At 42.6% G+C, this 15838-nt stretch overlaps 1 protein-coding gene across 4 annotated transcripts in view; it reads left to right on the top strand.

The window, feature by feature from the left end:
* The window catches only part of LOC135385335 (uncharacterized), a 91526-nt gene that overhangs the window by 49116 nt on the left and 26572 nt on the right, over nucleotides 1-15838 (top strand). For all 4 annotated transcript variants that reach the window (XM_064614604.1, XM_064614603.1, XM_064614605.1 and 1 more), the window contains 6 exons: nucleotides 674-755; nucleotides 1448-1603; nucleotides 2504-2636; nucleotides 4840-5003; nucleotides 6439-6556; nucleotides 12018-12293. In XM_064614604.1, the coding sequence (XP_064470674.1) occupies nucleotides 674-755; nucleotides 1448-1603; nucleotides 2504-2636; nucleotides 4840-5003; nucleotides 6439-6556; nucleotides 12018-12293 (929 nt within the window). The remainder of the gene's footprint in view (nucleotides 1-673; nucleotides 756-1447; nucleotides 1604-2503; nucleotides 2637-4839; nucleotides 5004-6438; nucleotides 6557-12017; nucleotides 12294-15838) is intronic.

Raw genomic sequence — 15838 nt, 5'->3', positions numbered from 1 at the left:
TTATCTCACGTAGATTTTTTGAAATAATTAGGGGTCGCTCTCATGCGACACCCTGTATAACTAGGGCCTGATTTCTTTGGTTGAACCTGATTCCTCCTGATTATTCTTCCCAAATCACTTTCGGACCAGTTAGGCAGTGATGTCGTTTTGTGCATGTCTTGTATCTGTTGTATGCTCTGTACCTACATTGATTGGAATGGGATTGGACCTTAGTTTGGAAACTGGACCCAGATCCTCAACTTGTCGTTATTCCGTAACACGCGTTAAATGCGTCACTTGACTCGTGGTTTGCCACGAGCTCCTGCAGGAAGGCAACGTTTATTTGAAATTGTAGACCAGGAAAACTGTTTTCACGCGCCGCCACTAGATGTCGCGAGCGAACTTTAACGCTTACTATCAGAGGGTTCACGATTGGAGCCCTGGTATGATGAACAGATAAAATTCTATACAGCCATGCTTTGAGCCTGGTGTTGAAGCGAGTGACGCTCACATGCGCTGTGGACAGTTGAACTGACCTGTTCTGAGTAACTTTTGCACCCCACTGTTGTGATTTGAGAGCTCTTGGAAATGATCTGCAATGATTTCCGGTTAGATGTTACAGTACATTTTGCACTTAATAAAGATATACGAAATTTATGACAGAATTTAAAAAATTATTATCTCTCTTCAACAGGGCAAATCTCCTTCATCAGTTGAATTCTGTGCAATGTTCGGACCACATCATTGAGGATAGCAGTATATCGGACCGCATCGTGGTAAGTGCCATCAACAAATTTTCTTTACCTCAAGGCTGTGGCACCGTCAAACACTGCATTTCTACACAGTTACTGACCAGTTTTCCACATTTCTGTGGGCCTCACTTTGTGATTTTTAATCAAAGGCAAAAACTCCTTGAAAAACTCAATTCAAAGTAGTTGAAGAAGCTTCAAAAGCTCTAAATACATGTCTGTGCCATCGCAAATAAACATGCTGCTACAGTTGAATGCATAAATCTTCCTGTGCAATGCTAGGTGCTTGAAACATTAGGATCTCATGTGCAGTGTATATGGCTGGCTCTCCAATTGTCGAGAAAGCCACACTCCAAAATATGAGCCAGCTCGAGCCGAAATGCATTTGAGAAATCAAGCTGATCCTCAAAGAACTAGTCCGTAATAGTGTACTTGAAATACATTTACTCTGTGGTGTGTTGAGTGGGGATGCCTAGGAAATAAAAATGTCTGTGTTTTTGGTGTTTGAAAAATCAGTCAGCGACTGCACTTGTGTTTAGGATGAAACTTGAGTTATCAGGGTATTTATATTTTTTTCTTTCGGCTATACGTATCACGAATCGTGGCGACGTTGCGGTAAAAAATAAACTATATGTAGCAACTTTGGGAGATGGCTGCATGGAAAGCAAGCTAATGTGTTGGTGAGGTTACACAGTGTGTCTACTTGCTTCTGTTCACAGAGCAGCACAGGCTATGTCTGCAGACCATCACAGAAGATTGGCAGCTTCGAATGTCCTAACTGGCATAGTGAAGTGGCAAATGGAAATCACGGATACACACAACAGCCCATCAAAAGAAGAATAATGGCAGAGTCATCACATTTTTTGCACACCACGGTAAGAATCAAGCATCGCTGCCCCTGCAGTTTCATCTGTTGATGGGGTTGTAATGGAGTTTGTGTATAGGGCCTAATTAACTCTTCAGGCACCCAGATGAGGACTGAAACACAGAAACACCAACAGTGTGTTTCCGTATCAACCGGCCCAATTGCTTCTTCATGGATGTTATCCAGTTTGTAGGACCGATACCAGACAAACTTCGAAACAATCACATCTCGTCAAATACGTAGCCAACCAGTTTCATTCAAGCGATATCACTAAACACCCAGAGAGATGAGTACAGTAAAACCTCGATACTTCGACCCCCGTTAATTAGGAAATTCGGATAATTTGGATGGCCCATGCGGTCCCGCCAAACGTCCGCACAAGTCCATGGGAACGAACGCTCGTTAATTCGGCACCAGTCGCATGCGTACCGGATAATTTGAACAATCACGGCTCGAGGGAAGTGCACTGGAGGAAACAGCAGACACCAAAACGGTAGTTAAAAAACTGCAAAGTGAGGCGGACACATCGCCATTATCATCAGCACCGTGACGTTGGTGATGTCGGGCACCATCTTGAAGTGAAATATTGTTTTAAATCACGTGTATCGACCAGTCTTTGTGCTACCTGCATGCTGTTTTGACATGGCTGACAATTGGAAGACGCTGTTCTTCGTTGGATTATGAACTCTGCGATGGACAGCTACCTCGGAGAGGACCCTTGATCTGCACCCAAGCCGAGAACTTTGCGGCAAGATTGGGCATCGAAGCCTTCAAAGCATTGGAAGGCTGGCTTGTGCGGTTTAAAGAAGGCCACAGACTTACTTAATCACGTCCAAAAACTGTGCTTGGTGTTGCGAGTTGTTGTCATGAATGAAAGTACCCCCCTAACAGCTTTCGTTTTCTCATTCAGGTGCTACCACATTCTCCAACAGAACAGAACCCCTGTATGAGGAGCTCAAGGCACAGCATTGGGCCACCTAGTGAAGAGCACAGAGAAGTAGACCTAACAACGTTGTACCAGGATGACTGGATGGGAGAAAGAGGTCCCCATGATTTTATTTTACACTCCTAACAGTTGAAATTTTAGACAGTATAGAAAAAACGCTGTCAAGTCCACGAAGGAGGGAGTCGGAATAAAATTCAAGCTGTTAGGAGCATCCAGTTTTAATTACAAGCTTTTGTGCAGTATTATCGTCATCATTACCTGATGAAGCGCAGATTCTCCGCGAAAGCTCGTCATTAAAACTAGATGCTCCTAACTGTTCGAATTTTAATTTAAACTTGTTAGCTTGCCTCCTCATAGTCCCATGTTATTTCTCTCTCTTCGTGTACCAGCTCACCCTTGCCCTTTTGCCATTGCTATTTCCTACGCTTCACCAAAAGCTCCGTTTTCATTCCCATCAGCATAACCATTGCTTTAACACTTTACTAACGAGCAAAGAAACAGGATGGCTGGTAATTTTGGGATTAGTACAAACATTAATTAAAAAGAATATTAAATGGTGCCGTACAAACGTGAAGGACATGATGGAAAGTAACCGTTCTGAGGCTGAAACACAAACAGACGAGCACAACTCAAGACTCTAAAGTGTCTACGAACATGAACAATTGAAATATGGCAGTCGTCGAAAAAGCCAGACAGCGGTGGGAATCGAACCATGCATCTCTCGTATTTCAGTTTCAATTTGTGCATGAAGGACATGTCTGTCCCAGACTCTCCTTATCTCTTGGCGTTATCGACCGCTCTTGCACCTCTTTGCACCACCAATGTATGTGCTGCAGACTATCGCATTTGTAACAAACAGCAGCATTATGCTTGGACAGTTCTGATGAGCTTAGACCACGACCTACTTGGTTATAACGACCATGTCATAGGCACCCTTTCCCAGCGCCGCATTTGGAAGCTAGCGGTGGCGCTACTCATCGGCCCGGTTATGGCTTCCTCAATTTCTACAGTACTCTGCTCTACAGTACTTTTGCTTACTTTAGTATTTTTGTACAAGCGGTGGATGTCCCACGAGAGATGCTTCCTTCTAAAGTTGCTTATCATCATCATCATCATCATCCTATGTGTTCTCATAGGAACTGTTGCCGTCGTCTGCTATGGTAACTGTGTGTCTCCTTCTGCGCTGTTTAAAATTCCAATTTCCAATCATGATGCAGATCTCGCGGGTCGATGAGTAGCGCCCCTAGTGGATCGTGCGGACGGGCTCCTCATAGAGGTTGCCGATTATGACATGGTCATTATAATCCAGTAGGTCGTGTGTTAGGCAGGGCAGGTCTGTGGTCATTTTAATATACCCAAGCCCAATATTAATGGAAAAGCATTACACATTTATGTCGTGGGAGTGGGAGCAGTGTAAGATGGACTAAAAGCATAGACATGCGAAGACTGCTTGGTTTTAGGGTGTTAATGGGGTAACATTGAATGGAGAATTTTCGACACTGTAACAACCTTGGCACATAGGTGTGAGAAACCTGGCACATTCATGCCGAGGGAAGTGCACACAGCAGCGACAGGAGGTAATCTTACAAGGATGTCATTAGGATTTAAAGGAGTTCTCGATTTAGTTTTTGACAGGCATTTTGTTTATGTGCTGATGATGATACCTCCATAGGTAGAGCTGAGCGCGGGTGCGGATATACCTAAAGCTCTCTCTCTCTGTCTCTCTCTCTGTCTCTCTCTCTCTTTCTTTTTCTTTTTTTTTTTAGTATGTTAGGGGTTAGTCTGATACATTTGATAAATCTGGTGGGCACATGAGGCAAGCCATGGGAGGTTATGCAAGTTAGGAACAGAGTTGGAATTAGTTTGATAATACAGGCAGCTGCTTCAGAGAGGTACATGAACACTGCCCCCACTGATGAGACCTCCTCCTGGACTCGCAGGACTGTCATCTGCTATAATGCCAGCAATTTATTGATTGTGACACAACTTACTTAGATACAATGTCTGCTACAGGAGACACCGAACACTTTGTGCCAAATTTTGACCCATGTTAAGGCGCTCTCATATGTCTGTGTGATCAAAGCTTCTTTTTGAGAATATATCTATATCTATCTATCTCTGCAATTTTTTGGAGCTATGACTCTTATCCTCATCTTCTTTCTTTCATTTTTGTAATCAAGCTTAACAGTCCTTTCTTACACCGAAATGGTTATCCTTCTTGTAGTAGTTGAACCACATCCTCGTTAAAGTAGTAATAGCTGTAGTAGTGGTCTAACATACTAGTTTTGCTCTTACACCAGTTCTCTGGAGGAGCCTGCCAACAACATTTGGAACACCAGAACTTGGAGACCCAGTGCATGGCCTCGCTGAATGTGACCCTCTGGCCCCAATGAGCCTAGGGCCCGGTATGAGTGCCAGTTACTACGGCCCCAAGAGACCTCAGGTGCATCGCCTAAGCACAAAGGTACTCCTGGCCCACACCTGGATGCTGCTACATGACTTCTTTAAAGCTTTTGATATGGTGTATTTAAATTATGTACATAACCTGTGTATGGCGTGTGTGTTCAACAGGGTCACGTACCTCGTTAGGGCCCCTTTCGTTTTGTACCTGACCTTCATTTGCATTGAAAGTGAAATAAAAATAGAAATTTGTGGGATATGCCATTTTTTTTTTTTTTTTTTTTATGCTCACTATGAGCAACCCTTACATGCAGACTTGAGGCAGATATACTTTTATGAGAGCTATCGTGTGTTATTGGGTCACAGCCTCCATGGGGACTCCATTAGCAAAAACAGTTCCTTACTGCCGAACAAGGATGACTCCAACACAGGGATGGATCAACTCACACATGTTGTTTATTCCATTACCTGCACAGTCTTTCTCCGTTCTCCGACCGTCTTTGTCGCCCCACATCCCTGACCACGGGGACACTGGACTGTCCAAGGCCATTCTGGAATGGCCAGCGATAGCCACCCTACACCTCCCTCCAGCTCCACTACAGTAGAGTAAAGCCAACTGGGACACTTTAACTCGCATTTGGTGCCCAATGTGGGACCCGTTGAGAGAACTGCACAGTGTATAGACTGAATATTAAAACTTAGCTACGAGAGTACAGAGATAAGGTGCCCTTTTTGTCCGTGCCTCTCAGTTTTCCTACATCATAACTATTAGGCACAAGTCTTTTTGGTTTGTTTCTCCATACTAGCACAAGCATAATAGATCCTGGGACTTTTCTTGCGTTATTGGAATCATTCATCGCTGTGAAAATATTGTTTAATTTTGTTATACTTTGGACATGAATAAATTGTTCCTGAAAGCTCTGGCAAAGCATTTGTAAAGTGTGTGCTGGGCTGTTTTTGCCAGTTACTCAGCACCTAATACACACGCTTGAAATTTGGTATGTGTGGTAGGCATTAATTGCACATTTCAGATGTTTGAAATCCAAATCTCATAGCTGTCTACAAATCATTTAGCTTGCTTTTGAGGCAGCCTGTTACCTTGAAGCCCACAACAGTTAATGACGAGAGAGAGATTTTTTTTTTTTTACTGTTCCACAATCACACCAGGCACTGAAGTACTGTAGTGCACACAGCTATTTCAAAATGTTTGAAAGTTATGTAATGAGAATTTTGAACTCGCTCAACTTTGTGCCTCGGGTTCTGTTGTTCCTAACCATATACCATGTCACATGCACATTTGCCCTTTCACTCAGCTTCTTGCAGATGGACTTCAGGGTAGCCAAGTGTGACAACATAGCAGAAATGGAATTTTGAATAACAAACAACTGTTCCACTAGTGTTTCTCTAGTTTATCTGCTTATGTTGTTAGTTGTGCGTTACAAGTACTAATTTGCTGGGATCACTATAACTGGGATCAAACTTACCTTACTTTTTTAAAGGTGGAGATGGTCTACTCTCTCCTGTCTATGCTTGGAACCCATGACAAGGAAGACCTAAGCAGAACGCTCCTTACCATGTCAGGGTCTCAAGAAAGCTGCATTGCAATGAGGCAGTCAGGCAAGTGAAATACCTGCATCGGGCTGAGCTCTCTGGCAATGACTACAGCACTACACATTTGTGACAGCCATCTCGTATACCAGCGAATATTTACACACCAAATTGCTGAATAACAAAATGTTGTTATGGCGATTCTTATGGTTAGTCGCACATTAATTCTTTGAACATGACTTTTTGTGTATTTTTGAGCTGCCATACTAGAACAAGTGAAGATGCATGGCAACAACTGAAAGCACTCCAATGTCGACTAACACAATGCACACCCCTCAGCTTGGTGCTTCTCAGCTGAGCTACATTTGTGGCATGCTGTGATGATTGAAGTCACAGCGAATGTATGCTTACTGTCACATGACTGGTAGTGTTGGTGCTGAAATAATGACTGACTAGTAGTGACATGCATAACCTAAATTTGCATATTCTATTATCCAGTGCACCAGTCAAGAGTATTCAGCATCTTCATATTTTGCTATTTGATTTTTGATGCCAGTATTGAAATTTTCGAATGTGAATCGAATATAGAATATCACATCATAGGATAAAGGTAAGAGTGAATGAAGTCAATTAAGTCTAAGGCCCCTGCGTTTTCCACGATTCCACGAAGTATCACGGAATCCGGAATTCATCGCGGAATCGTTTATTTGGCCCGGAATTTCACGGAATCCCTTATTTGTAGGGGCTTGCGGATATTCGAGTTATCGAATTCGAATCAACTATCAGTCACTCGAAGTATTTTATTCACGAATGGAATCGTTCGCAGAATACGAACGATACCTCTCGAAAGTGGGCTTCACCTGAACCTTCCCTGCATGAGATGAAGCCTGCTTTACGAAACTGCCCATGCTGCAGGACCAACACGGACAGATTGTAGTTTAGCTTAAGATAATGTTAGCCCAAGTTTATTGGGCATACTTCGCCTGAGGAAGAGGTGGCGTTCCTCCTGTGTGCAGTTTAGTGGTGACAGTAGGGGATTTTGATTTGATGTCTGGGAGTTTGCCTTTAAGACTGATGAATAATGCCTACTGCCCAGAAACAAAAAAGGTGTCCTGTAACTTCTGCAGGGCATGTATTTTAAGCTTCTTCCTATAATCTTCCTATAAACTCTGTAGATGCTGAAAGATCTTCCAGCAGGTATAAAATGATTGCAGGTGATAGACCTTTGTCTTTGTCAGAGGAGAAATCAAGATATCATGTATGTAATGCTGAGTCACAACAGTGCTTTCAATGTAATTTTATAAAATATTTTTTGTGCCAACATTATCCAAGAAAATAAAGTGTTTCCTATTTCAAGCAGCCGTTGACTGCTTGCCGTGGAAAATCGCGGAAGTTACAAGTCAGTGCCGCAGAATTTGCATTTGCCGCAGCAGAAAACAGGGGCCTTAATTAAGCCCTCAAAACAAACATCGTCACGGTTGTGTTCTGCTGATCTTTAGAAGGATGACTGAAGTGCTAATAAGGAATATGTATTAATGTATTGGCTTAGCATAGGGCATACATGCTTATATCCACATGTAGAGTAAAATTATTTTTACAATGAAACAATGTGCTGTTCTCATGAGGCAAGCTGAGAGATGTAAAAACAACTTGCACTTCAGCAATCTTTCATGAACAGTGAACACCTGTGTTGGCATTGCAAGTGCTGGTGAAACAGACAGAATGGAACTAAAGGTCAATGACATGTTTAGATTGTGGGATAGTTTGGTGATGAGCACATCCTAGAAAGAAAATGATGGTGGCAAGTGAGGCAGCGAACGACATGTCACGTGCTTACGGCTGCCAATGGAAATGGGCACAATTCTGAGTTCTGTGACGTCTACGCTTCACTTGGGAGTGTATTCGAGGGACGTATCTCGCTAAGTACGAGATCGAGAATAATAATTCTTTTTTCCTCTGGATTCTGGGACGCAGCACTATGATGCAATAAATCACATATATTAAAGTGTCCCAACTCCTTTAGGGCTGTATGCGTCTTGCTATCATCTGCCTCCACAGTTAGTGCCGTTTCAAATGACTTTGTAGCGTTATTCTCGTCCTAGTTGGCATTTTTTAACATACGGTCACACAGCGCTGGAGAAACTATGTCAAAATATGAAAGAACTGATGTTCTGATGCTGCTGCTCCGGCAATCCAGAAGATGTGGGTTCGAGTCCTACAGCTGGCTAACCTTTTCAGTGACTTTCATCTTTCATCGTTAATTTCTTACCGGCAATCCAGAAGATGTGGGTTCGAGTCCTACAGCTGGCTAACCTTTTCAGTGACTTTAATCTTTCATATGTCAAAATATCATCGCGTCCCACTTTTTGATTATTGCCGTCATCTCACGCGACCATGATTCTATTATATATCGCTGACTACCACAAATTGAAAGCAGAAAAGCGAGTTCGAGATGAGAGTTTTGGCTGTGCATGGAGTGGCACAGTGAACAGCAGGGTCCAGCTCAATGCCAACAAAATTTCGATATTTAACCGGGATTTCGCCGAACTGTAGACCTTGCACTCATGTTCAGAGTTCGTTGGCAATCCACTAAAGTTGCTACTGTGCTGACGATGCATGAAGTGTACCGCTTTTTCACGTTTGGCTGCCGGGCGTACTTCAAAACGGCGGCTGCACACATCTGTGTACTGGTTTCGGTTTCGGTAACCGAATGTGTAGTGACGCATTCGCAGATGAGCATACCTCGGAAGCTCCGGGTGTCGCTTTGCAGCTGTTCTACTATACATGTTCATCGCTATTACTGCAATGTACAAATTCCTGCTCGTGGCCCACAACAGCTTCTTAATAAGCTGCTATGATATTAGAAAAAAATTGAATATTTGAACTTTTACGAATATTCAAAAACTTTTAATATCAAAATTCGAATACAAATCTAATATCGCAAATAATTGATTCGTATTCGAAATTTCAAATATTCACATACCTGTAGTTATTGCATAATGCATAATTATTCAAATTATAACTTGAGTCTCATTCAGAATTCCTGATGTGTTACAAATGCCTGCTACGTTTAGGTATAGTTTGAATTCTCGGAATGCATTCCTGGAATGCAGTGATTGATGTGAGCAGTCGTGGTACTGTCGATTCCTTCCATATTTGGGCCACAAAAAATATGGCACTCCACAAGTTGGCTGCGGTGTAAAAATGGGTTTTACCAAACACATGGCCCTATGCTTACATCACCCGAAACCATAGAGATGTGACAATGCCATTAGTTTTGTCTTGTTTATCTGAAAAACTACAACACTCTGCTGAATGAATTCTTGCATTTGGAATCCAGATGTAGCTCTCAGTCTAATCCATCTGTTATCTCAGTCAGTCTACATCTCCTTACTGTCCCTTTCAACACTTACTGGGTGACCTGACAGGAAAGAATACATTCATGAATATAACTAGCTTATCTCGCAATGGGGTAGGGTATTGCCCTTGTCGTATGAAACTCCCTATTCATTTTCTCAACGTGAAGTTGTTCTTGTTGTTAGCTTCTCTCACTGTTGCATGGACAAAAAATGAAGAGCAACTACACATTTCGTACACCTTGGTGTACTCATGTGGTTTGTTTCGGATAATTGGAATTTGGGGAGGATCGAATATTTCCCATGAATATAGGAGATCTACATAATTGAGATTCTGCTGCACAACATATTTGCATGCTTGTCACATTCTGTTATACAGGGTGGGTGCTATAAAAGGTCAGTCACATCTTCGCGCGTGACGCTATATCTACTTGAGAGACAGGCTTCCGCTACCACAGAGTAAATAATTTGCGCCAGAGAAACATACGAAAAAATTGTGGTTGCCATGCACGGCGTAAAAAAATTATACGACCACCCAAACTTTCGTCTTCGTGCATTTCCTATGCGCTACACCGATGGATTTAGATGGAAGTTTGCGTGGTCGTATTGATTTTGTTAAACAGTGCTTGGTAGCCACATTTTCCATAGGTTTCGCTGGCATAAATTATTTACTCTGAGGCAGCTGAAGTCTGTCCGTCAACGAGGTATCGGTCAAGGAAGGATCACATCACGCACAAAAATGTGACTGACCTTTTAGAGCACCCACCCTGTATATAATGCTACGTACCGCCAGTATCTTCAATATTCACTATGCAAAAGTGATGTTTGGACAGTAGCAGGCTGTAAAGATTGTCAGAACCCTAGGATTCTTAACAGCACCACATATTGAGAAGTACATGCCCTTCGTCTGGGTATCATCAATATCGGGGGACACAAACTCAGCTTGATGTGCTTGGCTGCATAGACTGTGTCATGGAGGGATGCACAGAAAAGACCGTAATTATTATACAATACCTAAAATAAAAATGTGAATATATACTGTGAACTGTTGCAGTGTATTTATTGTGCAGCCAGGTTGTGTCTGCATATACAATTTATTCCTGGAAAACTCCACTTGACACAAGAAGAGAAATAAGTGAGCTGCCTTCTCAAATGCAGTATTGAAAAAACGAAAAATGAGAAAAACACATGGTTCTTCAAGAACTGTTATGGCTTTTTTCAGGAAAACTGAAATTTCTCTTCTACTTTTACGCACTGTATTGTAGCCATTTTATTTCCAACATGAAAAATGAAATAGAAAAGACAGAGGGAAAAAGAGGTGGTTTGATTGACACTGGATGGTTTTGGGTTTACTGCATTAATGTGAACCATAAAATACTATTTCTGTACAACATCCTTTTCTGCAAATATTATTTTCTGATTTCATGCTCATTACACCTGGAGAGGCAGCTGCTTCTATAGCCTGTAGAATACACTGTACAAGCGTAAAAATAACGGTCTTTAAAAAAAATAGATCTTTTGAGATGAAAGGTTCCTTGTGCATGGTATAGTCAAAGGTTGGGTCACATGGGTCCTGCTGTACCCCAGAGGACCCCTGATCTATATGGTGCTTCACAGATAACTCTCAGGGGACCAGCCTTGCTGATGGCTTTAGTTCTGCACATCCATAACTTGGGCCTGACTTTTTAGGGTTATACCCGATTATACCCCCCCCCCCTTCCCGGACGATTTAAATCAGCAAAAACAGGGTTTAACCCGATATTTCGCCGAAAACTGCTGGACCAGAGGGATCCAAAGTCATCACAACTAACACAGAACTTTGGAAACTGTGCTGTAAATACATAAATATGCTCACACACACTGTCAAAACAGAGAGAGCCTGCATGGGCTCTGTGTCTACTGGTGTGTTGTGCGTATTATACCGAGTAAACCGAAGACTTATGCCTGATTCTATCTGATTCAATAAGAATTGAGTTGAATCAGGTTTAGTTCAACCCGATTACACCCGAACTATTGAAGCAAAATATGACCCTATATTTACCCCCCTGATTTTGCTGAAAAATAAAACCCGAAAAAATCAGGCCCTATCCATAACCTTGTTTGAAGTAACTTTGCATGGCAAACACATCACTTGGTAACTTGTATGTCTCACGTATAACACTGGAAATGTGCAGGATGCCTTCCGCTGCTCATTCAGCTGCTTCATGGTGGGTCGAAAAAGCGAGACACCACGGTGCAGGCAGAGGAAGAAACATGCACTGAACAGCGCCAAGTTATTCGAGAATTACGCAGTAGGGCGGGGCAGGCACTGCACAATGTTGTGCACGCTCATCCAGATGACAAGCGAGGAAGGCGTGAAGCTCGTGTGCTTCGGCTACTGGAACAAATCAGAGACTACTGTGATTATCTGCGTGACATGGAGGCCGGAATTGTGGAGCTCAACCAAAATGGTATGCTTTGGTGGTAATGTACTCTGATGATGTGATTGGTCTTGACTGATGAGACATACAGCATTTTTGGCAGAGCAATTTGGGTTGATTGGCATCGGTTGTAGTACGGTAGCAGTTTGATAACGGTGCAATGCGTTTAATTCGAAATCGAGTGGGACAGAAGAGAAGAGTTATTCAAATCAAACAGAGTTCGAACTAAAGGGAGTCTGAATGAGGGTTTGATGCGCTGCCTGCTTGAAAAATCCGACAGAACTCCATCAGGAATTCCTAAGGGATTTTAAGGGTTCGCCAGGAATTCTTGACAGCTCCTCAGCGGACCCTAACGGCCCCTTAACGAACCGCCAAGGGAGCATGAGGGTCCGTTAGAGGCACTTAACAGACCGACAGGGCTCAAGCGGCTCAGGGCTCAATGAGGAAGCAAAAGGTAAAACAAAGAGGTAGAAACACGTCCTCCTCACCCCGCACCTCCCATGCGCTCCCCTTTGCGACAATCGAGGAGGCTGGGGTAAAGCGGAAATTATTGGTACAATTTTTTTTACTATTTCTGCTGCGATACTGTGCATAGTTTTGTTGGAGCTTTGGTTATCCGTGAAGGACTTCGTATTCCTGTAAAGAAAAGTGGGTTTCGTTTGGCAATTTTCAAAGTTAATTGGAGTTACAAAAATAAATTTCCCAATTAAAAATTGTCCAAAGTCTCCTTAAATGGTGGCAAAAGTTTCCAGAAGGTAATTGCCTAAAGTCCCACAATCTTCCGGCGAGTATGTCGCCAGTTAGAATTTTTTATCACGTTAGGTGAAACAAACACCCTGTATATTCCCCAATTATTTGACACCCATAAATTGCCATGTCTGCAAGCGCGCTTTCGTATTTGGGATCGGCAGCGCCCCCAAGATCATACCGCTCATTAAAACAGAACGGAAAAAAGAAAGAAAAGAAGGAAAGGGGCGGGAGCGCGACCGACCCAATCACGCATTTTGTCTTCGCAAGGTTATCTCTTCGCAGGCATCTGATAATCACAACATCGGATGTTTGTCTGTCTGTCTGTTCGTTTGTATACTGCTCTGTTGTCCTTCCTTCACCCCATACCTTAGGCAGGACAACTTGAACGAGCGCGCCTTGATGAGCCACATTTCCTTTCTTTTTGTGTGTGTGTGTGTGGTTGTTTTTGTCAAATTTTTGTGGAAACATATTGTGAAAGATCCTGTATTTGTGACTGAAATGGTGTGTTGTGGCATCGGCTTTCTAATTAACGCAAAAAATGTTACTTTTTCGGGGCAAATTCTTGAGCTCAATTAAGCTGACTAGACTAAGTAATGAGGAACACTCACAGAAAACACCTGTTTGGGTGTTTGGGCAAGGTTACCATTCTACACCCTCAAGCCTGCTTAGTAACTTTTCGAAAGCACAATACTTATAAAGAGTCCCTCCTGTTAGCAACTCCTAAGTTCTGTACTTTCGAAAAGATAAAGGCACTAGGCAGGCTTGAGGGAGTAAAAGGGTAACCTTGCAGAAGAGGGCGTTGCTCTCTCAGGTTATTTAAGAGGCAGGTCTGTCAATAACAATCTTGTTCGCCAATCTGTGCTGTGGGTTGTGTCGTCCTTTTGTTTGTTGCCCAGCAAGGGGGGTTTTTATCGCTTTTAAAGTATAAAATGCCGAACAGCCCAATTTTTAACCATTTTCTATAAAAGCCACGTGCCATGCGCGAGTACCATAAGCATCCATAAAACGACTGGGAGCTTCACTATTGGACGTTGCTTTCCGTATATCCGCCGGATGTCGCGTGTCGGCAGTTTAAAAAATTTTCCTAGTCTTGACGGAATTCTCTGATGGAATGGAGTGTTGCGAGTGAGAAAAAAATGCACGATTGCACTGCACAAGAACGGTGCTCGATGGATCTACAGAATGTCTAAACCAAAATGAGTAAGAAACACAGACGTTGCGGTAGTCTTGAGTTCATACCCCAGGCCATTCCTCGCGTCAGTGTTGTGTGTGTGAGTAAATTAAATAAATTTAGACACCTCACTCTTTCTGTTTAACTACGGCAGCAAACTGGGCTATCGGATTCGCCAAATCACGGAAGACAAGCTATAAGTATAGTATATGTGCTGTATGCATCCTCTTCCAGCTTGATGCCAATGCATCGAAGGAAATGGACACTGCCATTCTAAGTGAGGCTTTGGTCGTTCAGTTCTGTAGAGCGTTTACTTTATTTTTTACTTTTTCTGCTCACTTCTTGAAATGCTGTGCGCATTGTATATTTTGAAGTCTTGGAAACAAATGTAAGAATTGAAGCAAGGAAATTAGGTTCTGTTATAACAGGGATCAGAAAAGACAGAAAGAAACAAATTGTATTTTTTTACTTTTTTTACTTTTGTGGAGCTCCCACCAGGCCATTAGACCTTAGGTCCTAATGGTCCCATCAAACCGCTAAACCGTTAGTCCCATTTGGAGATGTCCCAAATTACGATAGGCCTATTGGCCTAATGGTTCCATTAGGATTGGCTCTGATGGATTTTTCAATCCATGGGTGGCAATGGTGGCATTTTTCAATGGGTGGCACCTGGCAGCAGTCATACCAGCTGCGTCGGAGATGCTTTATGGGTCGTGAGGCCCTTCCGCATGTACGCAGTCACGCGATGCCAGAAATATGAGTTTTACCCATATCCCAAAACATTATTTACAAGCAAGCCTCGAAACATACCACGGAAGAAAATAATCTGTCATACGCACTGGCATATGTTTCTTCAGTCATAACATCGTTTCACCATCGTTCGCGATGCTGAAGCTAACACAACTGTGAATTCCGCAAATGGAACTCGGCAAGCCAGTTCAAAAGCATATCGGCCGTCATTCACACCCTTTTGTTGGATGTGTAGAAAAGAGGAAGTGTCTTGATCCCTTTATAACAGTGAGGCTTGCTTGCATTTTGATTTGATTTTATGACATCGTTCCGTGCCCGTCATGTTTGCGCATACCATTATGGCAATTTCCCTTTCCTTTTGCCTTTGTAAGTAATGTTCTTACAAGTAAAAAGTAAATATGTCCCTGATACACCAACAGCGTTCCGGCCGCTGCATAGACAGATGCAACCAAGCAATCTCGTCCGCATAAGACGTTGAGCACATTCATGTGTTCGAATTGCAGGGCATCGTCCCCCATTGAAATACACGAGTTTGAAGTGAGTAGAGCATCACTTGGAACTATCTGGAAATTCAAATCAAGAGATTTGGAATTAATGAACTTGCATTGTACTTTTTTAAGATAAGAATATCCTGAGTGCACACAAATATGCAAAGTATCCTGTATCGAAATCCCATAGTATTCTGTGTGCATGCAGATCATAAAGTAACTTAACGCTCCTTAAGTTCCGCTCTGCAGCTGTTGTTTCTAGTATTTGACTCTACACTGCACTGAGATACCTGTCACGCTTATAACAGGCATGTAATCGCTGGAATTCCAGAAAAGGTTCTAGAAAAGTATTTCTTAGATACACATCAACAGCTGCATTGCGAACATTTTTAGAAATTTCAAGCAAAAATTGGGAA

This window comes from Ornithodoros turicata, chromosome 2 (genome assembly GCF_037126465.1).
Source record: "Ornithodoros turicata isolate Travis chromosome 2, ASM3712646v1, whole genome shotgun sequence".
NCBI lineage: Eukaryota > Metazoa > Arthropoda > Arachnida > Ixodida > Argasidae > Ornithodoros > Ornithodoros turicata.
This window is presented reverse-complemented; position numbering and strand designations above follow the sequence as displayed.